The sequence below is a fragment of the Citrus sinensis genome, chromosome 5 (assembly GCF_022201045.2).
Source record: "Citrus sinensis cultivar Valencia sweet orange chromosome 5, DVS_A1.0, whole genome shotgun sequence".
NCBI lineage: Eukaryota > Viridiplantae > Streptophyta > Magnoliopsida > Sapindales > Rutaceae > Citrus > Citrus sinensis.
The window spans coordinates 32,450,012-32,473,490 of NC_068560.1; the positions used below are offsets into that span (position 1 = coordinate 32,450,012).

General features: G+C 34.7%; 4 protein-coding genes and 1 non-coding gene across 17 annotated transcripts; all 5 read left to right on the forward strand.

The window, feature by feature from the left end:
• Positions 1–1,115: 1,115 nt before the first annotated feature.
• Positions 1,116–6,195, forward strand: LOC102627632 (transcription factor TGA7). Of its 10 annotated transcripts, none has more exons than XM_052442411.1 (11): positions 1,116–1,227; positions 1,817–1,882; positions 2,849–2,999; positions 3,270–3,429; positions 3,519–3,590; positions 3,801–3,860; positions 3,956–4,033; positions 4,146–4,212; positions 4,600–4,871; positions 5,092–5,319; positions 5,750–6,195. In XM_052442411.1, exons 4-11 carry the CDS (start codon positions 3,271–3,273, stop codon positions 5,900–5,902), a joined length of 1,089 nt encoding a protein of 362 aa, XP_052298371.1. In that variant the 5' UTR covers positions 1,116–1,227; positions 1,817–1,882; positions 2,849–2,999; position 3,270; the 3' UTR covers positions 5,903–6,195. The 10 variants fall into 10 exon arrangements, with proteins under 10 accessions (XP_052298371.1, XP_024952621.2, XP_024952622.2 ...); XM_025096853.2 differs by lacking the exon at positions 1,116–1,227 and adding an exon at positions 1,260–1,626 and having other exon boundaries at positions 1,733–1,882; XM_025096854.2 differs by lacking the exon at positions 1,116–1,227 and adding an exon at positions 1,260–1,626 and having other exon boundaries at positions 1,733–1,882; positions 2,930–2,999.
• An 847-nt stretch (positions 6,196–7,042) lies between these two features.
• On the forward strand, positions 7,043–9,747 carry LOC102628894 (hypothetical protein). 2 transcript variants are annotated; one of them, XM_052442774.1, is made up of 5 exons: positions 7,043–7,446; positions 8,000–8,074; positions 8,162–8,301; positions 8,756–8,893; positions 9,161–9,292. In XM_052442774.1, the coding sequence occupies exons 1-5, from the start codon at positions 7,200–7,202 to the stop codon at positions 9,242–9,244; spliced, it is 684 nt and encodes a 227-aa protein (XP_052298734.1). In that variant the 5' UTR covers positions 7,043–7,199; the 3' UTR covers positions 9,245–9,292. The 2 variants fall into 2 exon arrangements, with proteins under 2 accessions (XP_052298734.1, XP_006472683.2); XM_006472620.4 differs by lacking the exon at positions 9,161–9,292 and adding an exon at positions 9,308–9,747 and having other exon boundaries at positions 7,055–7,446.
• A 1,578-nt stretch (positions 9,748–11,325) lies between these two features.
• Positions 11,326–13,306, forward strand: LOC102615669 (chaperonin CPN60-like 1, mitochondrial). 3 transcript variants are annotated; one of them, XM_052442312.1, is made up of 6 exons: positions 11,328–11,671; positions 11,777–11,858; positions 11,950–12,058; positions 12,385–12,490; positions 12,536–12,576; positions 12,745–13,306. In XM_052442312.1, exons 3-6 carry the CDS (start codon positions 12,017–12,019, stop codon positions 12,823–12,825), a joined length of 270 nt encoding a protein of 89 aa, XP_052298272.1. In that variant the 5' UTR covers positions 11,328–11,671; positions 11,777–11,858; positions 11,950–12,016; the 3' UTR covers positions 12,826–13,306. The 3 variants fall into 3 exon arrangements, 2 of the variants coding, with proteins under 2 accessions (XP_052298272.1, XP_052298271.1); XR_008055060.1 differs by having other exon boundaries at positions 11,326–11,671; positions 11,777–12,058; positions 12,536–12,618; XM_052442311.1 differs by having other exon boundaries at positions 11,777–12,058.
• A 240-nt stretch (positions 13,307–13,546) lies between these two features.
• On the forward strand, positions 13,547–16,987 carry LOC102629550 (RHOMBOID-like protein 8). Its single transcript, XM_006472622.4, has 6 exons — positions 13,547–14,068; positions 14,686–14,849; positions 14,972–15,135; positions 15,235–15,500; positions 15,707–15,833; positions 16,648–16,987. The coding sequence occupies exons 1-6, from the start codon at positions 13,728–13,730 to the stop codon at positions 16,768–16,770; spliced, it is 1,185 nt and encodes a 394-aa protein (XP_006472685.2). The 5' UTR covers positions 13,547–13,727; the 3' UTR covers positions 16,771–16,987.
• A 615-nt stretch (positions 16,988–17,602) lies between these two features.
• TRNAR-UCU (transfer RNA arginine (anticodon UCU)) lies at positions 17,603–17,675 on the forward strand. The gene has a single exon. It is a non-coding gene; the product is annotated as a tRNA-Arg (tRNA).
• The last annotated feature ends 5,804 nt before the right edge of the window (positions 17,676–23,479 follow it).

Genomic DNA, 23,479 nt, shown 5'->3' on the forward strand with positions numbered 1-23,479 from the left:
CGTCCTTCTTTACGTGGGAAGAGCCAACAAGTATGTGGAAAGTAGTGGAAACTTTTCTAGTTGGGTGTTATCATTTTACTAACCTTTAATTTTAAAAAGAAAAGCACACACAACAGTAGCAAGTAGATAACACGCCTTGCCGATTTGCAAGGAATGGGAGCATGTCTCAAATCAAATTATTGACTCTAATTCATGCATGCATGTATCATAATATAAATGGTATATATTGGAAATTTTTGTTCGAATAGACCACTAAATTAATTTCATGTATAACATGAGTCTTACCAAGAAATTTATGCATTTGGGTGGCTTTCTAAAATATCAAAATGGAGACTAATTGTTTTCGTGATAAACACTGTATGAATCTCAATATAAGAATATGTTTAGTTAGAGAGAGTCGTATTCAAGTTATTAGTACCAATGGCATTATGTACATATTCGTTCAGGAAAATTCATATTAAGAGGGAACACTAATCATCATCAATATGACATTAATGGCAATATCTCTATAATGTAATATGATCAATTTATTTGAAGCACATTTTATCAATGATGATTTTCAGGCCATTGCTCATCGGCGTTGGATGTGCGGCTCAATGTTAGTCCTACATATTTTTAATTGTAAAAAAATATCACTAAATGTGTAAGGTAATATTAGACAAAAAGGAAGGTAATGATTCAATTTGATAATGATTAGACATTATTGAAAATTGTAATCAAATTTTAAAGTAATTGAGGACATATGTGTTTTATTTATATTATCGAGGATTCAATGGTACATTTATAACAACGTTTTTATATGAGCGTGTGAAAAAGAATTGCTACGACTTAGACGCTTGATTCGTTATTTTCAAACGAGGGAAACCATATCTCATGCCTTTCGCCAATCTCCACCATTACCGGACACACATCACACGTGTGCTCAACTTTCTGTCAGATTCTGACATCATGCTTACGTGTAACTAACATTCATTCACTCGACTCGACCCCACGTCCTATTCAGAAGCGCTTCTTTTTCTAGAAACAGAAAAATAAATATAAATATAAATATCACATATAATTTGAGCTTACTTCACTTCACCAACCATGCAAGTATGCAGCTCGTCCGCCCCACCAATCAGGATTGAGGAGAGCCAAGAGCTTCAACGTAAGACTTGCTAGATTCTCTAATTTCGCCGGGAAATGACGTCAGAAAAGAACTGTATGACATATGTTGGCTGACACAAGGTGAGGGGTGCAGGTTAAGGCGGGTGGGGTGCGTAGGTTAAAGTGAACATCTTTGAAAATGGGTCGTGGGTGCGCATAATATGTGCTACTTTTAAGTGGGAACACTAGGACGTTAACATTTGACTGTAGCATTTCCTTTTTTTTATTTCCCAAAAAAATATGCGGTCTTTTTCATTTAATGTTTTTTATTTAATTTTATTAGATTACGTTGATTCTGTTACTTTAGGTTCTTGTTTGCTTTCGAGGGATGAATGGATGGTGGCGATTCTCTCTGTCTTTGTAAAGGGTTCTTGTAATTTCATATTATAAAAAGGGTTTTAAGTGCTGAGTTTGGGTTTCTTGAATTTAAGAGGTTAACTTAAACCTGTGAGATTAGCAAAGTTATCAAGATTCAAGAGGGTAAGTGTCTTTTTGCTTCTTAATGATTTCTTATAAGCTCAAGATTGTCCAGCTGAATACGTTTTGATTGATTTATTATGTTTTCTGTCTTACTTTGGTTTATCAGTTACTTTCATTTAATGGTATCTCTTGTTTTGGTAAAGTGCTGAGTGCTTGAGGGATTTTTCTTATTTTCTGGGGTCTGTTTTAGTGAATATATGTGATAGTTGGTGCCATTATTGCATTGAAGCACGTGGCGAGAGGCAAGCATAGTCTGGTGAGTTGTTCATATATTGATTTGAAGAACTCGATTCTGTATGCAACATGAAAATCTGTGTGTTTTTCTCTTTCACTCACTTGCACATGAGCACATAGAGAGCCAAGCTTGATTCGTGATATCTAGTTTGATGAAATACGACTGGAAGCTGCAAATGAATTTGTTTATTTGTGATATCTATCTTGCTTCTTGGCTTGTACATTGATTGAGCAGGATCTACGGTTAAAGAGTTTTTTTTTTTTTTTTAAAAAAAAAAAAACACTTGTGATGTAGAAGACTGGCAAAAGTGAATGTCCATGTTTAAGATTGTTGATGCTACGGAAGTATTATAAAAAAGGAAAAAAGTTCTTCAGTCATTATGAGAAGCAAAAAGATTATTTGGTTCTTGGCGGAAAAGAGAAGTGTAATTGCTTTGTTGAGTAGCCTTCTTGATTCACTTGAAGTTTTGAGAGTGAGATTTTGTGTGCTTGACAAGTTGTCTTATGATTATGCATTAATTTGGGAACTATTTGCTATTTTTCAGAAATCACACATCAAGTATAGTGACTGAAAATCACGTTTAGGTGCTTATCCACATTGTAGATAGATTATCTTCTTTATATCTTGCATTGCAAGTGAATTTTGTCAGAGAATGAAACGTAGTATGTGCTGTTGCCATGAGATGAATATATCTTTGAGAAACTATTCACAAATCAGGAACAATTTGCTCATTCAGCTGTATAATTTAAATTATCTTTGAAGCAGTACCAAACATTAAAGATTATGAACTATATGACTTAAATTTTCTTTCTGCAAACAACAAAGTTCTGTTTTGGGTTGCTCTAAGCTGTCTCGCTTCTGCATTTGTTTGTACAGTGAAAGTATCATGCATTAACAAAGAGAAATACAAGTTTGGATTTTCTAATATATTTGTCTTGGAGAAATCACAAAACTCAAGATTTGTGCTAAAATTACCTTCTCATGTAGGTAATCTGATGGTTTTGTTTGCACATGTATGCTCTGCCGTGCAACTCCTCTACTTTCAGTCTTGATGAGCCACCTTTGCAGGGCATGGTTTTCATTTCTTTCCTTGTAACCAAAATCGACAAGACTAATCTTATTGGTCTGGCAAAGAAAGGTAGAAGTTATTATGTAATATCATTGCCTACCATTTCATTAGTTAATAGTTAATATATCTTCTACTCTTGCTACTAAGTTTCTGATTTCATTATGAATAATTTGTTTCTTGTCATGTCACCAATATTTTGAATTCCAATGAACATTTCAATTTTGAAAATCTTCAGTTATGCAACTTTACTTATGGATTCTTAGTATGTTGAATCAGAGATTTGCAATCATTAAGTTCGATTTTTTTTTTTTCCTTTCCTGTCTCTGTTCCTGGATATAGTATGAGTTCCCCTTCTAGTCAGCTTGCAACCTTGAGAAGGATGAGCATTTATGAGCCATTCCACCAAATTAGCATGTGGGGAGACACCTTTCATGGTGATGCTAGCCCAAATACTGGTTCATCCACAATTGTGCAGGTGGATACTAGGCTAGACAACCAGGTGATACTTGAAGTATTCTTCTTTGGTTACAGGTTGTCAGGGTTCTTTCATCTAATTTCCTGGCTCTGACTTCTGGTCTAACTCTGTAGACTGAATATCTCTCTCATAATTCAGTGGAGCCTTCCAGAAGCGACCAAGAAGCAAACAAACCTTCTGAGAAGGTGATAATATACTCTGTCTGTTGCATTCCCTTTTTTTTGGTGTGTGTGTGTGGGGGGGGGGGGGACTGATTACTTAAGTTTCCTTCTGCAACGAACTTGTTTATCGTTCTGCCCTCAATGAAAACACTGTAGTAATTTTCCATAACTCTATCCTTTTTATTTACTTCTTCACAAATGGTAGTGTCATTTATGTAATGCAATTACTTACAGACACAGAGGCGTTTGGCACAAAATCGCGAAGCAGCTCGGAAAAGTCGCTTGCGGAAAAAGGTAGAAAGAGATAGATTTATTTTCATTTCCTTACTGGTGGAAACTGTTCACTATTTGGAGTATAAAGTTAATTATACTTTGATTTTGCTTCACAGGCATACGTACAACAATTAGAATCAAGCCGTTTGAAATTGGCACAGTTGGAGCAGGAACTTGATAGGGCTAGGCGTCAGGTTAGGAGAAATTTTTCTTTCTTTTCTTTTATCCCACCACATCAAAAAGTGTGTTCTGTATAAATCAAAATTCCTAGTATTACTTCTAATTCATGAATCAGTGAATCTATAGCAGGGCATCTACACAGGCAGTACTTCAGATGGCAGTCACTTTGGGTTGTCTGGAAATATAAACCCAGGTTTGTGATCTTTTGCAGAGTTGTCACCATCAGTATGTTTTGATTCCATAACATAGTTGAGTTTAGCTTTTTCACTATTTTGACTATCTAAGCTTTTCCACTATTTTGACTATCTAAAGTCACAGAGATGTATCTGTTTACTGAGTCTACATCATATTTCTTTAAGGGTGCATTTTCACAAAATTATTGACCCCATTCAATTATGTTCAAGCTCCATGAACTCTTATATTATTCCAAGGATTATTCTCCAAGCCCTGATCATTTTCAACTTGCTGGTTGCAACAAGATATATTAGATTTATAGCCCTCTCGTTCAAACGCCGTATGCTTAAATCTTTTTTTTTTTTACCTCCTGAATATGCAATAGCTGATTTGGGCTTACTTTCAGGGATTACTGCATTTGAAATGGAGTACAGTCACTGGGTTGAAGAGCAGAATAGACAGATTTATGAACTTCGAAATGCCCTGCAAAAGCATATAACTGACATAGAGCTTCGTATACTTGTCGAAAATGGCTTGAACCACTATAATAATCTTTTCCGCATGAAAGCAGATGCTGCTAAGGCTGATGTCTTAAGTTTGATTTCGGGCATGTGGAGAACATCAACTGAGCGCTTTTTTCAATGGATTGGGGGATTCCGTCCTTCAGAACTTCTAAATGTAAAACATAGTTCAGTAAAACATTAGTGTGAAAATTGCTTATTTGTTATTAGTTACCAACCAATGAATTTGATAACTCACAAACACATGGCTGTAGCTCAAGCATCAATTGCATATCAGTTACATAATTCACCATGATTTAATGAAGCATAGTTCAATCTTTCAATTCACAAATTGTGAAAACTGCTAATTTTCTGTTATTATTTATTTATTTTTACAGATTCTCATGCCTCAACTTGAGCCCTTGACTGAGCAGCAACTTATAGATGTTTGTAATCTTCGGCAATCTTCTCAGCAGGCAGAAGATGCTCTTCAACAAGGAATAGATAAACTCCAGCAAAGTCTAGTGCAGATCATCACGGAAGATCAATCAAGTTCAGAAATCTACCAGTCTCAGATGGTTGCTGCAGCAGAGAAGTTGGAGGCACTAGAGAGCTTTGTGAACCAGGTACTCTTTCTATTTACTGTAAGTTAGCTTCAATCTTAGGTTAGGTCTTTTCATTTTTCTATCAATAATTTCTTCTTCTTAGCTTCTTTGAACCTCATTTCAATCATTGAGAAAGAAAAGAGTAGCAAGGAGGAGTACAAATCTTGTTCTCTTAACATTGCAATGGTTACTGTGCAAGACTGAAAAGACTTATGCTTTTCACTGCAATTTTTTAGCTGCCAATATTTTCTTTGGCTGCAGCCGGAAATGCAATACCGGCCTTATGTTTCCACTAGTCAATCTGCTCAATCTCTTTGGAAAAATTACTCTTAACCACATGCTGACACTATTGAGCATCAATGTTGATTTCTGTGCACTTAAGAAATTCTGTGCATTTTTCCAATTTCTCTCAAGCTCACTGAATTATTTTGCTCTTCCATGCACAAAACAGGCCGATCATCTTCGACAGCAAACGATGCAGCAAATGTATCGGGTCCTAACAACCCGCCAAGCAGCTCGAGCATTACTTGCCTTGGGGGAATATTTTCACCGTCTTCGTGCTCTTAGTTCACTTTGGGCTGCTCAACACCTTGAATCTGCCTAATCCACAAAGATATAGCCCTCAAAAACATCATATCTATGCTGTACCCACCAGAAGTAACAGCTGCAAAAGGAGTGGAAACTTTTATTTATTGTTGCATCACAACAATTTGATCTGTTTGTGATCTTTTTTGTATCAGATATTAAAATATAAGAAGCTGTAAATATAAATCTTCTCGCTGTATGTATCATGACAGTTAGATTTTCATAGTTTATCTCTTCTACATGTTATATAGTATGTCATTAAACAGATTCGGATCGCAGAAGTTTGAAAGGATTGCTGATACTTAAATCTTATTTTCTAACATGATTTCCAGCATGCTTACAAGTTACAAGAAACCCTAGTGCCATTTGATTTACGAATACGAAAGTTAATTGGATGAGATTATGAGATGGATTGTTAACCCATATTTTTACTTAACCCGATTCAATGATATAAACAATTGTCCCGAGCCCATTGACTCACAAGTCACATCTAATAAGATGTTATATTTTTAATTTTTTTTTTTATATAAAGAGGTTACCATTAAAAGATATAGGAATGAGAAATAAGTTTATTAAAAAAGAAATATTATATAATTTAAGTCTTTCTCTTATGCTTTGATTTAAGTATAAGAGGCTTTATGTCAATAACATTCTTAATAATTTTTAATAAATTATTAACTTATTACTATGTTGGATTCTGACCATCGAACTTTTCGCTCTCAACAATAGTTTTAATCAAACTCAACAATCGTTAATAAAATTTTCTTTTATAAGATTCTAATTAATGAATTTTTTACTCTCAGTAATAACAATTCTAATAATGACAAGCTCTCTCACAGTTCATTTTGTAAGTAAAAATAACATTTTCCCAACTCTTTCATTTAGGCCAAATTTTGGGTATCAACATAGATATTTACAAGGACAGGGTTAACACTCCATTAATAAAGAACAAGTAGCAAACTGTTGAAAATGAAAATGGATGCAACTTGGTATTTACGGGTTGAAACAGGGAAAGTGTTAATGTTGCCCGTCCGTCCCAACCGTCACGCTGCCTGAAGCCTAGCCGCCACAAATTTCCCGGGTAAATATTGAAAAAAAAAAACAGTGAAAAGTAAAAACAAGACGACAAACGAAATTTTTCCCAAAAAATAAAAATAAAAATGGAAGAAATAATTGAGATTCAGTCATAAGATTCAAAAGATTCATTGTAAAAAAACTTTTTCTCTTTCTTCACCTCTTCAATTCAACCTTCAATTATCTGTCAAGAAAAATAATAACAATTTCGTTCTAGAATTTCGATTGAGCTGAAACGAAGCATGGGCAGCAATATGAGAACGATATGTAGGCCTCACATGGTGTTCACTTCACTGATAAGTTGCAGAGACCAAGCTCGATCTTTCATTAAGGTTTCATTTCGAAGCCCTAATTACAGACCTCGATCATCTTCTTGGTTCGGCTTCAGAGAATTGAACCGGACCGAGTCGTGGTTTCGTGTGAATCAGAGGAGGACTGTAGTTAGCGCAGCCAATTGGGCCGATGAAAAATCTCCATACGAAACTCTTGGTAATTTGAAAAAATCTTCTTTTAGTTGATGTATTAAGTGCATGATTTATGCTTGTTCTATGTTTACTGATATTTCGAAGTTATGATAGACTAAAAGCGAATATTTGAAGTTTTAGGAAAGATGAAGTTCAAATTCGTTAATATATTTAGAACTTGATTTGCTGAAGTGTAATAAGTTCCAGCCCTGAAATTTGTGAATTGAATCCAATTTTATGCTTTAAAATTGTGTTTCTGGAAGTGCTTCTGTGAGAATCAGTTTCTGAAAAAGTGAAAAATGGAAAGTGCAAATGCTTCTCTTATTTGGAAAGCACTATCGTCTGTTCCAACCAAAAACTAGTAAGATTGATCCCAACTTGGTTTTGCTATTTGAGAGTGTTTATAATGCCATAGACACTCCGGGATGCACGCTAATTAGAATATTTATCATGAACACTGAATAAATTGATGAGAGAGGCTTTGTTCTCATTCTTACTCTGTATTTAATTCATTTTATTTGATTGTTATGAGTGAGTACTTAACCGTTTCTAGTGGAATTTTTCCTTTTTAAATGCAGAGCTAGAAAGGGATGCTGATGAAGAGCAGATAAAGGTCGCGTACAGGCGCTTGGCTAAATTCTATCATCCAGATGGTATGTTACTTCTTTCTGGACTCTCAGACTTTGAAATGTGGAAATTGTTAGCGGCTTGAGCTCATTAGTTATTTTTCCTTTCTAAAGTCTATGATGGTAGAGGGACTCTTGGGAAAGGGGAAACAGCTGAAGCTAAATTCATTAAGATTCAAGCTGCTTATGAGCTGCTCATTGATGAGGAAAGACGGAGGCAATATGATATGGATAATCGAGTCAACCCAATGAAGGTAGCATTTGTGCTTCATTTGTCAATTTTTGTATCAGTTGATAGCCTAGAAATTAGAGTTAGAAATTATATAATTAGAATATTGATCTCAAAGTTGAAATTGATTTTGACTTTTACTATGAAACATACTTTAATTAAACACGGGGAAGTTATGTCTACCTTCTCGAAATGCTAACTGTAGAGACCTGTTCCTAGGTATTTTATGGATCCTGACAACTTATGGGTGATCTTATGAGGCATTAGCTTTGATAATTGTGAAATCATTAATATGGAAAATTCTTCTTAAGAACATGACGAGATCACTGGCAAAACCAGGGATGTACCAAACTTGTTATGGTTTGTGCTTTCCAAGTGTAGGAAACTCGTGATTTGCTTAAATTAAACTATAAAGGTTATTTTTTGCTTTTCAACTTCATTTCTAGAATAATGGCATTTTCTGTTTATTGCTCTACTAGGCATCTCAAGCATGGATGGAGTGGCTTATCAAAAAACGAAAAGCTTTTGATCAGCGAGGTGATATGGCCATTGCGGCTTGGGCTGAGCAGCAACAGCTTGAGCTGAATCTTCGTGCACGTCGTCTTTCTCGTTCAAAGGTATCTAATAATTTTGAATTTTCTGCAGTTGAAGAATGCGCTAGATCTCCCTAATTGTCTTCAAATATTGAGTCAATATATTTTCTCCAAGTGTTCGCCGTGTCTTAATGTCAGTTGTTTAAGTAGAAGAGTTTACTTTTTTAGTGTTTCAGTACTAAGAATCTTCAAAGCCTTAAAAGAGGTGGAGACATAGCTAATTAACCATTAATTTTGAATAATAATATCTGTTATTATTTCAAAACTAATTTTGTCCTTTGTACTTTGTAGCACCTCAAAACACTATCACGGTTGGTTGCTCTGCTATTACCTTTACAGAAACCATCAACAGATTTTAGTGATTTTATCTTTTGACTGAAAGAAATTAAATGTGCATCTCTCAACAAATACATGTCAAACTTCTTTATGGAATTTCAGATTGACCCCGAGGAAGAGCGAAAAATTTTGGCTAGAGAAATGAAGGCATCCAAGGAATACTTCACAAATACTATGAAGCGGCACACACTTGTGTTAAAGAAAAGGGACTTGATGAGAAGAAAAGCAGAGGAAGAAAAGCGGAAGGCTATCGGTCGGCTTTTAGCTGCAGAGGGCCTTGAACTTGACACAGATGATGAAGCAAAGTAGCAAGTGTCCAGTGATACCCTGATTGGCACTACTTTACGCAATACTTTTAGAAACATACTAATGTTTATTCAAGGAAAAAAAATTGTACATAGGTATTTGCTTATATATTTAGAATTAATTAAAAGTTCTCTGTTCATGAACACAACTCTCTCTCTTCCCTCACTGAGATACATTATATGTATTTATACATACTCTAATGTTAATTAATCATGTCAATTGATGTGAAATATCAATATTACCCTCTGCTTTACTATAAAGAACAAGGATTACGTTTGCCATGCAAAATTGGATTGAACTAAATTAAATTGGGTTGGATTATACATAATATCGACTCATGTTTGGAACAATATTAGATTAGATTGTGTTAAATTAAATTAAATAGTATTTAAGTTAATATTTGAATTTAAATATAAACTATTTAAAGATATTCAATTAGAAGTATTATAATTAATTTAAAATAAAACTAATAAGAAAATTAAATATATGTCGATTTTATTGAGTAGTCATAATTATAACAAAAAGTTATAAATTATTAAAGGGTCATTCTATGATGCCATAATTAAAAACACGACATTAATACCATAATTAAACATGAATTATATAAATGAAAGAATGGAAATGTCATTTGAAACCCCTCCAGTAGAGGATGCCCCAAAAATACCACATGAACTTGGAACATTTTGCTATCACTCACAACCTAACAAAGAGAATATAAATTACGAAAAAGCTTTCAAAGTAAGAAGAATAGCTCCAACGACATTAGAAATGCACCAGAAGCTTTCAAAGCAAAAATTCTCCCAGAAAAACTAAGGTCCTTAGTAGAGTAGTTACTAAAAGTGACACATAACAGCACAAATCCAAACCATAAATCTCAAACACTCGCCAAAATAAGAAAAAATTAAGATAAAAAAAAAAAGAATTAAAGAACAAATATTTAAAATTGGCCATGGAAGCTCGTGCCTCTAGTCCGTGGCAACTGCAACCAGCATGAAACACGCTTTGTTGCCATTGTACTACTTCTTTTTGTGGTCATCACATGCCGTCAGCCCACGCTGGAACCTCGCGTGCAACTAGTAGAGCCATGAGCACCGCCACGCTTCTGCTGCATCAAGAAATGCAGCCCAATTCGAACGCTTCCGCCATGGTGGCTATGGATGTGAGTATCTACCTAGGTCGATTGAGAGTGGCTGTAAGAAGACTAGGGTTTCAGGTGGTTTTATGAGAGAAGAGTTTGGTGTGAGAATGGGTAGGAATCTCAACACTTAGAAAAAAAAAAAAATCGAGGGTTTCTTTTTAATTTTAACTTTTTATTTTTATTTTAATAGCTTGTTTTTTATTTTATAATAAAAAAAATTAAATATGTAATATTTTATAAGCAAAACATCATCGTTCCAACTTAAGTGAAACAACAGCGTTTCTTGATTCATATAATATTTTATTTCAAATAATGCCAAAAAATTCAGTCAAATAAGCGCCAAAATGAAGTCAACATTAAAATTCTATCATGAATTCTTGATGTAATATATTCTATCACAAAGTCATCATATATTATTGATATAATTTATTTCTATCATGAGTCCATCATGAATACTTGATAGACACAAAATCTGTCACGACTTTATCATATTTTTATGACGTACGTCATTTCCGTCACAAAGTGTATGTCATCTATTGTCAGTTTTCTTGTAGTGTTTGAATTATCCTCTTTGGGCAGCATATACATTAACTCTGAATTGGTGGCTCATGCAAAGGCTCATGCAAAGAGGTGGCCATTCATTTTATGCGTGTGTATTTGCATTGTTGTTGTAGTCTTTGCACTAGATCTCATCGAGGGCAGGCTTATTGAAATAAATTATAACTGAACCCACATCATTAGGGGTTAAAGTAGTTTATATATGGAAGGATGTTTATTTTTTATGCCGCTGGTGACCAGAAAGACATTGAAAAGAGGTGTCAACAGGTTTGTTATGGCTATTTATTGTTGATGTTGGACGTTCTCTCTATAGTGTTTATTAGTTGTTTGACATGTTCATATAATCGGTGTTGCAGTTGAGATCCGCAATAAAAAATAAAAAAAAACTAGAAAAAAAAAAAAGAGCCTGTAGTCTTATTTATTGGAAGAGAGTTGCACGTCTTTCTCAAGCTGTTAGGTTTAAGGTTTGTTTGGAATTGTACACTCATTTCCTCAAGCATCTTAACTATAATTGATCACCAAGAAATTTTTTGGAAAATATATTTTGATGATCTTTGTTTTGATGCAAGGTTGATAGAGCTAGTAATTGTATTAGAGTTGACAATATTGTACGGGCTACCGAGATGGCAATGAAATTCGGAATTTTACCTGGTAAGCCTTTTTATTTTTATAATTAAATTTGTTTGGTCGATTTTGTTGGGTTGATGGATCACATTTTTCGTTTATTACGGTATATTTGGAGGTGGTGGGGTTGCTCTTATTAATGTCTCAAAGGAGCTGGACAAATTGCATGCGACCTGCAACCGCTGATGTCAAAGTTTGGAGTTCAGCTTTTACAGAATGCTCCTAAGGTGTCTGTCCCTTTTTTTTTTTTTTTTATCTCAAATCTCTTTTTCATTTCTTGTTTGTTGCCAATCTAGCCGTGCATGAAAATTAATTTCGATATTCTTTAACTTGATTATGGCTTTATTCAATAATGATTAATGATGGATGTCTGGGAAAAACAACAAGTGTGCTAGTATTTGGAGGGGAAATAACTCAAGTCAGACTATGTTTTGAAACTTGATAACTTAAGAATATGAGATGCATGACCCAAAGTTTCAGTTCAGTAAAAAATGAGATGCATGACCCAAAGTTAGGAGGCTCGCTTACTAATAATATTTGAGCTTGCGCACAGATGCCCGTATACTCAATTGCTTCTGCTACTGGATTTGATCATTCCATTGTTGTTGAAAAGCTATTAGAACAGGACAATCGTGATCTGGTATACGATCCGGCTACAGGTATTTTTCTCAGATAAGAATGTGATCATCTTTGTTGTGTACCAGGTGATTGTATAGAGACTTTCAAGTCTGGAAATACTGATTTGGTTAGTTGACATCTTAATTTCTGAATTAGAAACCGCAGTAAGGTAACTCGTTTTAACCCTCTTAAAATATTTTAATAAACAGTAGTTATTGCTAATCCTTTTATTAATTTATCTATCCTCTCTTTGTGGATCCTAAGGATGGCCCATTTCATCTTCCTTGTACGACAGCGATTTCAAAATGTACGTCTCAAGGCTCGATATCCCATATTGGCTGGAAATCCGAAATTGAGATCCGGCTATGGAAGGTAGCAGGGACGAAATGGAGCTTGAACTAAACATGTATTGGAGTGTATTATGTTGTGTCCATAATTTCCTTTAATTAGCTTGCCGAAGATGAGACCCGCCGGCCAAGGAATGGAACGATGTTGGGATTAATAATTTACATGACATTGACATGATGTGACGAATATCTTAATTTGGCCTGCCAAAATGTTGCTGTATTTTTAATTTAACCTGTTAACTAATAATAATTTATGGAGTTTTCTTTTCTCGGGCGGGGCTGTACAATCCAATGGTATATATATAGAGTAGTGTCTAGTGTCGAGTCGCGAGTTGCTTTAGGGTTGGCACTTGGAATACGTTGTGCGAATCGGGTCGGAATGTGATTTATACGAGTGACTGGATACCTCGACCTGTTTCATTCCCAACCATCCACGACCCGATGACATTGCCTATAGATTGCAGTGTTAAGTTTTTGACATGGTGCTTGATGATGTGAATGGAAATGTGTCCTTGCTACGTACACGTATTCATTTTATTCCCTGGATGCGAGCTGATACCAAGAGTTAAATTCACCAGGGGCTGTTCATAATGATTCTCTTGTTTGGAATTTTGATGAGCTCGGAAACTAATTTAGCCTCACTTTTTATTATTGATTAATAGTATTATATTTTTAATTTTTTATTTATGTAATCACATTTTTCCACCAATTATAAAAAAAGAAGCAAAGGGGCAAAATGTGGCTAATAAATTAAAATACGATAGTGCCGTGCCAAACCACTCTCAATACAAATATTGGCTGCAAAAGTTTCCCGCCAAATCCACCCGTCTCCAACAAATTCTGTTACGCTCGCAACTAATCGCTACTTCAGGACTAAAAGCCCCTACTAAAATCAGTTAGCATTCACTATTCATTCTCAGGAAAACCAGCAATGGCAGACTCAGCATCGCAACTCCAAACTCAGATCGAAATCAAACAGTCCCATCAAGAAAAAGAACTCGCAAATCTTCCGATCATTACTTTCCCGGAAACCCAAGGGCAAGAGTACCACAAAGCCAAAGCCCCATTCTTCAAGTCTCGCGGTCGTAAAAGAGGGACCGACACCTGGGTTATATCGGTCTTCGTCATTCTCCACGTCGTGGCCTTCGCCGCCACCATGGCCGTCAACGATTGCTGGAGGAATTCTCACGGTAACTGCGCCCTCAAAATGCTGGGGAGGCTGTCGTTTCAGCCGATCTCTGAGAATCCCCTTCTCGGTCCTTCAGCCTCCACGTGAGTTTGCTTTTTCTTTTTTACCCCTCCTCATTAATTCTATTAGTTCTAGGGTTTCATGTCAATTTTATTTAGTTATACTTGCATAAAGTTCTGTTAGAGCTCTTACCTTTGTGCGATTGTGATTGATTATTTAAATTAATGTTAATGAATAATTGCTGAGAAATGAGAGAATAATGAGCGAATATGTTGAAATTGACAAAAAAATTTACCGGCATATAGCCTGTTTGCTCTTATGTTCCTTGCTATTTTCGGGTTTGGAAATCTTTTCTTGTCGTTTAAGTTATTTTCTTGGGCGATTCTTGAAATCTGTGGTCAAATCTCAATCCTATTTTGATGTTGGGAAATTTTAAGAAAAATATGAAGTAAATTATTGTTATTGACCGATCTATTTTCTATTCTTCATCGTGCATCTTCAGTTCTATAGGCCAGTATCAGATCATTTTAAGATTTTAGGAGAACCTCAGTTACAGAAATAGTTAGCATCATAGAGAGATCTTAAGCTTTTGTCCTGGACGTATTTAATTCCTAATTGCTATGTTTCTGAGAAGATAGAGTGCTTTAATGCTAATTATTATCCATTCTCCATAGATAAATTCATGCCTATGATCTCACAGGCTTGATCAAATGGGTGCTCTTCGGCAGACATTCTTGAAAGAATATCACCATACTTGGCGTCTTTTCACATGTCCCTGGTTGCATGCTGGATTCATCCACCTCATCCTCAACCTTGGCTGTATTGTCCTTGTAGGAATTCACTTGGAAAAGGAATTTGGACCAGGTAACTGGATTCCTTTCTCATAAGTTATTATCAATTTGCATGAAAAAAATAAATCAAAAGCTAGATTATGAATTGCTGTTAATCCATGATTGACCCTTTTGTTCTCTTATTCTGTTGCACAGTGAGGATTGGTATAATCTATATATTCTCTGCTTTTGTTGGAAGCTTGGCTGCTGCACTCTTTGTCCAAAATAGTCCAGTAGTTTGTGCCTCTGGTTCACTGTTTGGATTACTTGGAGCTATGCTTTCTGGTCTTATCCGCAACTGGAACTTTTACACTGATAAGGTCCTACCTCCTCCTCTGCTTCCTCATTTTCCCCCAATTATTTATGTTTTTATCATTCATATTAATTGGAGCAGTGATTAATCCTTTGCTTGATTGCAGTTTGCAGCCATAGTCCTTCTCTTCTTTGTCTCCACAATCAACTTTGCTATTGGTTTGCTACCTTATATAGACAATTTCTCAAGCATTGGAGGTTTTATATCAGGATTCCTACTTGGTTTCACACTTCTGTTCACTCCTCAAACCAGGATAGTGGCTCACAGCAAGGCAGGCATCTTTGAGCACAATGTAAAAAGTTCCATCAACTTTAAGTTGAAGCTAGACAGGCCAATCATGAGAAGCGTTTCTCTGCTGCTTTTTGTTCTTGTGTGAGTTCATCTTTTAATTTTATTGCAAGCTTGTTTCTGTTGCTAGTTCCACACCAACCCCCCAACCTACCTGAACCACCCCACCCCAACCCACCCCCCCCCCCTCCCGCGGGGGTTTCTTTTCCTGTGAGATGCTGTTAGAAGAGCTTCTTTGAGAGCTTAGGTTGTTGAACATTTTGGTAAACACTTGCAGCTGTTTTATGCAGGATCCTTGGATTTCTTGCAGCAGTGCTTCAAGGATTAAATATAAGCCAGTATTGCAAATGGTGTAAATACATTGACTGTGTTCCTTCTAAAAGGTGGAGCTGCAATGACATAACAACAAATTGTGAGGTAATTCTTTTTGTCGTCATTTTAGCACATCAATTTATGTGATAGTGGACACTCCAAAGGGAAAGCTAGATTTAGAAGGGGAAAGAAACTGAAAACGCAAAACTATCCTAAATAACGGGTTCCCAACAATAGTCGATTTTCTTTATTGTCAAGTGTGAGAAGAGCTATAGGAAAAGATGGGAAAGCAAAAGATGAGAAAGGCTACTGCATTATCAACCCTACTGAAAATTAAAAAAAAAATTATATATATGGCGGATGCTAAGTTGTATTTAACGTAACTTACGCCACACACAACAACAGTAGCACATTGGTGGGACCTGCTACTGTTGCTATGTGTGGCGTAAGTTACGTTAAACGTAACTTAGGGGGCTTCTATATATATATATATAGATAGATAAATAGATAGCACAAGATATAGTTAGGTATCAAAATTGTTGTGTGTCAGAAGGGCAATAATTTTGTTTATAAAGACTGTAGTTGGTTTTATTTGAAACTTATCTGCATTAAATATAAAGACTGTATTTACAAAGTTATCTGTACATTTCCAATGCAAAGTGCCTCTATAAAATTAAACCTCTGTCTGCACCATATATAAACTTATACACACTATTAAGGTCTAATGTATTAGAAGAGTGAAATGGTTCATTGTCACAAATGTAACTTGAGCAACAATTACATTAGTGTTGAGAACAGTTACTCTTCCTTGAAGTCACTATAACTGCATTCTGATCTCTTTTTCAACGAACTTTAAAGTAAAAAGTTTAATGCTATGAAATGAAACTCCTTGCTAATACTAGTCATTTCGCAATTGCAGACTATTGTGAGCAACTCACAGTTGACTATGACTTGTATGGGTCATGGCAACTTCAGGGTTTTCCCTTATACCAACATTTCTCAAGCAAGGATGAAGGACTTGTGCACTCTGCTATGCTCTTAGAACTCTGTTGCATGACGATTTTGCTGTGACATGGCAAAACAGAAGATACTTAATATCAGCACTCAGTGATAGCCATTCAACACTAGTAGAACTTGTGCACTCTGCGCTCCTCATAACATATATCAAGCAGAGATTATCTGTGCAACCCCGTGATAATTAGTTGTGAGTTTCAAAAACTGAATACACTTTAAAGTCAATAATCGTTGATGGCCATTTAGATACAGTGTCCATAGCGTTGTGATTTTACTACAGTTGACTTGTTTTATCACTACACAAAAAAAAAAAAAAAAAACGATTGTCAGGCAAGCTGGGTGTCTTGTGCACTTTCATCCGGAGCTTTACAAAATTTTCTGAGATGGAACAAGCGACAGTACCATTTGCTAATGGAAAATTCTTTCGGAAGTTTTCAGTAATGAGATCTCTACTCAAAATCATGAAGCATAGTAAATTAATTAATCTTGCCAATATTTCGTTCCATTCAATCGAAATGACACGATAGAATGCCTTTCGTGAACATGGGAAGTAAGAGCAACAAGTTTGGTGATGTTGTTGTGTGTGTGTTTGTGTCCATGGGATGAATTCATTACGCGTCCCAAGCGCCAAGAATCAAATACCAATACAACTGCACTGTAAAATTGAGAACGGTCGGTCCCTCATTCATGTAAATTGCAACATTCAAAATCTCCAATGAAAATAGAGATTATTCTACAATAAAATCAATACCCCAAGTGTCTTTCTTCTCTACCAACTTAAGCCTTTAGTGCAGAGAGTTTCGTAGTCGGGAATTCTTTGTATTGTCTTGTATGTGTAAATGCGGATGAGCCACCATAAGGCGCTCGTGGCCTAATGGATAAGGCGCCTGACTTCTAATCAGGCGATTGTGGGTTCGAGTCCCACCGGGCGTGCGGCGTTTCATCCTTCCGAATTTTTTTCTTACCCATTCTTCTTTTCAGCCTTCTCTTCTCTTCTATCGGTAGTGTTTTGCTTTCCAAATTCTAACTGGCTAACTCTGCAACTCCTGCTCTTGGGTAGTATTAATTAAATTCTTGACTGCTACTTTACTTATGAATTCATATAACTATTTCATTCTCAATATAAGTCATTAATTTTCACTCCCATTGACATTTACAAGATAATTTTTGGAACCTCAGATAATTGCAACGATGCCCCCATTGGCTTGATACTTCGATATTCATTATGTCACCGGAAACGGACCAAGAAAAGACAACCATAATCAGTTAGTTTCCCAAAGTCAACTATCGTTCAGTCAACAATATTGTTTCAATCACACTTTAAAGCGAGTATATAATTCTAATTTTTTTTTTTTTAAATTTCAAGTTCAACTTTTGCTTTTTGACCTCTCCCTTTTTCTTCCCAACTACAGACTCCCTTTATCTTCCTTACGGGCTACACACATGATTACATGCTGTACTGGTGGATGTCGGCCGCCGTCGTGATAGGCCCGCCAGCCAACCACTGTGATGCATTTAAATTGTGGATTTTGAGTACTTAAAAGAAATGTACTTCAAATATATTATATGTCTACCTACTGGGTATAAAGCACAACATTTTAGAAAGGGGAAAAAAAAGAAAAAAAAAAAAGTGGGCCTACAACTCTGTTTCTCATTGTGATTCGGTCCAAACAATGAGTTGGACTAATGGCACCCCTCCAAAAATTCTTCTGAAATCTCTTTTTTAATAATGTTAAGTTTAATGTTAAAAATACCTTTATTTCTAAATAAACACATTTAATTTGTGAATTTGTGAATTTTCTATTATTTTCTCACTCCTTACAAATAAACTTTTATGGGTGATAAACTTCTTGATAAACATCAATTAATTAAATAAAATATATGTAAGATTATGATGTAAAAAGTTTTATTATGAACCTTAAAAAAAAGTAAATAATTTTGTCAGCATGTGTTTTGTTTATTATCAATAGATTATCTTAATAATTAAAGAAAAAATTATAGAGAATTTGAGAAAAAAAATTACATGTGTGAGTTTGATAGCAGAGAAAATACAAGTTTTTTTTAAGAGAAAAAAATATAAAAATTTGAAATGAGATAAAATAAATGTGAGATATATTATAATATTTGTCCTTAAATGTAATTGTAACAAAAAAGAGGTTTTAAAAGAATTTTGGAGGAGTGACAATAATCCAACCCCAAAACAATTCAAGGCTCGAGCTTTTCTTTTTCTTCTCCAATCAAGTTCGGGCCTTCAACTCCAAGCCGAGAAACGCAGTAGAAGACTTTGCTAATTTTGCTCTCATACTTAAAGCCTCAAATCAAAGGGATGGCTGCGTTTTGGTTGGGGGGGGGGGGAATAAATTTGTTGTTGTATGAATATTTAAATAATTTAATAATTTGCATAATCAATCAATTACATCATTTTTCTTTCTTCTTCTTTTCCTTCCAGTCTCGACTGTTGCCGTAGCAAAAGATTATTTAGAATTTTACCCTTTGTAACTTTAAATGTCTTCAAAATCTTTTTTTTTTTTTTCATTCAATCAATGAATTAATATCATATCAGTTTGTACAAGATAAGTTTGTACAAGAATTTGTGGCTGTATCATCATTTAAAAAATAAACATATTCGTGATAATGATATCTCAAGCAATATATAACGGAAATTTGTTGAGTTTTGTAAAAAAAATATCATAATTATATAAGTCGTGACTAATTACCTTCTAAATTATTATGGATGAACACGTGTTTTTGTGCTAAATTAATTTTTTTTTTACATTATAACAAGTAAAATAACCAAATCAAACTTATGGTAAGGTAGCCTTAGTGGTTAACGATGATCAATGACCTAAATGACAAAAAAAAGATTAAAAAAAATGTTTCTAAATATTTAAACCATTTCTTTACTCAGCTCAATAAAGTGAAAGTCCACTATTGGTTCATTTTTCGGCTTAAAATTCTAGCCTTATGCTCCCTGGATCTCTATATATGTATAAAAACTCAAATAGCCCACAATTTGTCCAAAATTAACCTGCATCATTATGCGCTTAGCTGCTGCAGCCTAGACCAGCATCTGATTTCCCACAAAAGTTTTCTCACACTATGTCGTAGTATTTTATATTAAAAGATTACATTTATTAAAAAAAAATATATTATTAACCACTTTCTCACACCATGTTGTAGTGTTTTGTATTAGAAGATTACATTTATTAAATAAAAAGATTATATATTTGTTTTTAATGCGTGCATTTTTAATCAATGCTATAACTAATAGTATTCGACCATGCTTTTTAATAAATAGGAAAATTAATCAAAGGCAACAGTTTCCTCTTAAGCTAAGTGCATGCACAGCAGAAATTTACATGCTGATTTTGGTTGGTTTTTTTTATAGATGGCCATTCTTCTTTTGTGGAAATCATTGCGCAAATCTCATCGACTATAAGGGTCAGTATTTTTACACCGAAACTGACAAGAGATAGAGCAATTTTAGAAGTTGTTGTCATGGCTATCTTGGTCAGTATCCACAGGCACATCAGCTGTCAAAAAATTTATTGTGCTTGCTTTGCAGCTCCAGCCAGCAAGTCTTTATGCACCATACAGAGAGAGAGAGGTTGCCAGCCATTAATTTTATAACACGTGGCGTGTAGCACTCGGGCACGTGGTGAGGTAAGGACTGAGGAGATAGCCATTTTAGCTTTGTAGACTCTGTGCTGTGATATATTCTCAAATCAAAATCATAATCATGAAAAAAGCGAAACCTTGAGACACTTCCTCCCTAGGTATCCAGTCCCATATCACATAGCCTAGCTAGAAGCACTTTTTTTTTTTTTTATTTCAACTGCTTATGCATTGCTGCTATGCCTATAAATGCTTAGGTTAGTTGGTGGTTTTCGGCTTTGATTGCAAAATTATATAATTTTCGAAGGCTCCCTCTTTTAGGGGAGGAGAAGAGGAAAGGGGCTAAAAGACTAAAAAGTTGCCTATAGTGGGAAGGAAGGAATCCTAAAGTGGGCGTTGCCTACTTGAAGCAAAAAAGCAAATTTTGAAGCCTTACAGTCATATCCCCCCTCAGCTCAGCTCTCACTATCAGTACTTAGTCAAAGAAAAGGAATGGGCTATAGGGTTTTTAGACCCAAGAATAAGGCAGGGCCTTTAAAATTTGATAATGGAGTCCTTTCTTCTCCTCTCGTAATCATCATTAAACGCCTCCCCTAATCCCCTTCTCGTTTCTTTTTTAGAAAAAAAGATTACCAGCTAATTGGTTGGCCCTCTCTCCTTTGTTCCTTCTTTCCTCCCTTTTGTCGCTCTCAACTCTCTTGAAAAAGAGAGAGCTTGTGTGTGTATGTTCTTTATGAAACAAAGTTAATCACGTTATGTTAATATAACACTGTGACTATAGTTTATGTGCATAGTAAGATATTATCAGGTAAATGATGACATCCATACACATAACCTTTTTTTTTTTTTGTTTTTTTGTTTTTTTTTTCACATTTGCATAAAAAGACCGCAATATCGTATCAAGCACAGTAACTCAATCCCCATCTCAAGCACCCATTGAATACCAAGCTCTTTTGGTCATGTCAATATGATGTATTTGTGGCCCATCTCCTTATGAGGAAAGCTTGTCACTACTAACGCCACATACGAATATGATTTTAATGAATTTCCCAATCCATCCATCCCAACCAACCAACCGTTTCAGTCACTCATAATCAACACATATCTCAATCTCAGCATCATCATTTAAATTATATAATTTAGATACTGTGATTCCCACAAAAAATTATTATAAACACTGTTTTTTAAACAAACATTTGGCATGCAGCAGGATATTTGTTTTGTTTCTTCTTTTTTATATATATATATTTATTTATTTACTTTTTTTTAAAAAAAAAAAATTATTCTACATAATTGCTCTTCATATTTGTTGGACTATTTCAACTGTTTACAAATAGTTAAAGGTGAGGCAGTAGGGTGGCCCAACAGGAAAGGAAAACTCAACTTTAGAAAGGTTGAGCTTATGATTGTGATCCAGTTGTTGCACTGCTTGGGCTGCCACCTGTCTTATAATATTTAGGGTTTTTAACGCTTTCGCCTAACTTTATTTAACCTTTTTTCTTTGCCCTTTACTAAAATGAAATGACAATGCTCTTTAACAAAAAAGGATCTCAAGTAAAATCTAGTAGTGTCACTGGTTACTTTCATTTGGGCTGCTGTTAGCGAATACATCAATGACCATTTTAAAAAATTTGTGACAACCATATTTGTGAATTCACACGTAAAAGAAACCCAACAACAATCTACTCATAATTTTATAATTACTTTTTTTTTTTTTTTTTTTTTTAACTTATGAGTATGTTGTTATAGGGTCTTGCAGTTACGTCTATTGATTTCTTTCTACTACTCATCATCATCATCATAATATATTTTTTTTTTCTTTTTTTGTACTGTAATAATTGGAGCACCTGCTTTTGCAGAAGGGAAATGATACCATCCCTCTCCAACTAATTATTTTGCTTTTCAAAAAGACTGTATTTGGTGATTCACTTTTGTCCTCAAATTTCATTAATGTGATTGAAGACTTCAATTACTCGCTATACGTTTATAATTGAGCATAAAATTAAAAAAAAAAGTATTGCAGACAAGACAACTGTTTAAATACTCAATTATTGTACGAGTACTATCTTAAAGGTATCAGCCAACAGTTTTTTTTTTTTTTTTTTTAGTCCTTTGCTTATACGCACTTTTCCCATTATTTGTTTTGATACTTGCTATAGCAGTAAAGCTAATTGATGGGCTATCATTAAATAATTTTTTTGAAAAAAAAAATCGAATAAGAAAATAAGAAAAAAAGAACGACACATTTTAGTAGAAAAATATAAAAATATTTTCTTAATAGATAAACATTTATATAAAAATAAAAATAAATTATATTTAATAAGATTCCGAGATTATTCGTAGATTTGATTCTTATATTATTTTTTATTTTCTTATTTTCAAAATAAGATGGGGGGGGGGGGTTTCCAATCATCTTATGCTAAGAATTTTGAAATGTCAAAAACACATTAACGTGATATCTTATGCTAAGAATTAAATTCCCAAAAAACCTTAGGCTGGACCAACTTCAATTTCAAGTCACATTCATTTGCTTCCATGGCCGAATACATTTAATCTCAATGTTAAGGAAGGTGGTGCCCATATTCATTATTGACGAGAAGGTTTGCAAAATCACTTTGTCTTAAAAACAAAGCAGCTGTTTTAGGAAGGCTTTATCTTCATTAAACATCAACACTAACACTCACTAGGAATGAAAAGAAGTGTAAGTGGTCCCCCGGAAACCACAATTTTAATTGGGAACTATATTTGATAAGCAAGTTGCCGATCCTACCAAGGCCATATCAACCATGACTTAGAACAACTTTAGAGGAAGAATATATGTATATATATATATATATATATTTATTTATTTATTTCTCTTCCTTCCTTCCTTCCTTTATTCCTTTATTTATTTATATATAAAATAGGAACAATTATTCTTCTATATCATTTTCATTTCTTAGAGTCTCTGGACCATCCAGTTGTATGTATCCATCTAAGAACATTAAGAAGAAAATGAAACATTCTTTTATCAAAGGCAAATTAAATTTCATGATGGGACGGAAAGGATGTTGCATTGTAGCCGATGCAAAATCTAGCCGTCCATTTCATTTACTGATGTAAATTTGACGGACCTCGTTGAC

Excerpts from the sequence above, each read along its gene's own strand:
- LOC102615669 (XM_052442311.1), top strand. The coding sequence starts at position 12,017 with ATGTCAAAGTTTGGAGTTCAGCTTTTACAGAATGCTCCTAAG. Across the intron at positions 12,059-12,384 it reads TTTTACAGAATGCTCCTAAG|ATGCCCGTATACTCAATTGC; the intron begins GTGTCTGTCCCT and ends GCTTGCGCACAG. Across the intron at positions 12,491-12,535 it reads GGTATACGATCCGGCTACAG|GTGATTGTATAGAGACTTTC; the intron begins GTATTTTTCTCA and ends GTTGTGTACCAG.
- LOC102627632 (XM_052442411.1), top strand. The coding sequence starts at position 3,271 with ATGAGTTCCCCTTCTAGTCAGCTTGCAACCTTGAGAAGGATGAGCATT. Across the intron at positions 4,034-4,145 it reads TTGATAGGGCTAGGCGTCAG|CAGGGCATCTACACAGGCAG; the intron begins GTTAGGAGAAAT and ends GTGAATCTATAG. Across the intron at positions 4,872-5,091 it reads GTCCTTCAGAACTTCTAAAT|ATTCTCATGCCTCAACTTGA; the intron begins GTAAAACATAGT and ends TTATTTTTACAG.
- LOC102629550 (XM_006472622.4), top strand. The coding sequence starts at position 13,728 with ATGGCAGACTCAGCATCGCAACTCCAAACTCAGATCGAAATCAAACAG. Across the intron at positions 14,069-14,685 it reads CTCGGTCCTTCAGCCTCCAC|GCTTGATCAAATGGGTGCTC; the intron begins GTGAGTTTGCTT and ends ATGATCTCACAG. Across the intron at positions 15,136-15,234 it reads GGAACTTTTACACTGATAAG|TTTGCAGCCATAGTCCTTCT; the intron begins GTCCTACCTCCT and ends GCTTGATTGCAG.
- LOC102628894 (XM_006472620.4), top strand. The coding sequence starts at position 7,200 with ATGGGCAGCAATATGAGAACGATATGTAGGCCTCACATGGTGTTCACT. Across the intron at positions 7,447-7,999 it reads ATCTCCATACGAAACTCTTG|AGCTAGAAAGGGATGCTGAT; the intron begins GTAATTTGAAAA and ends TTTTAAATGCAG. Across the intron at positions 8,894-9,307 it reads GTCGTCTTTCTCGTTCAAAG|ATTGACCCCGAGGAAGAGCG; the intron begins GTATCTAATAAT and ends ATGGAATTTCAG.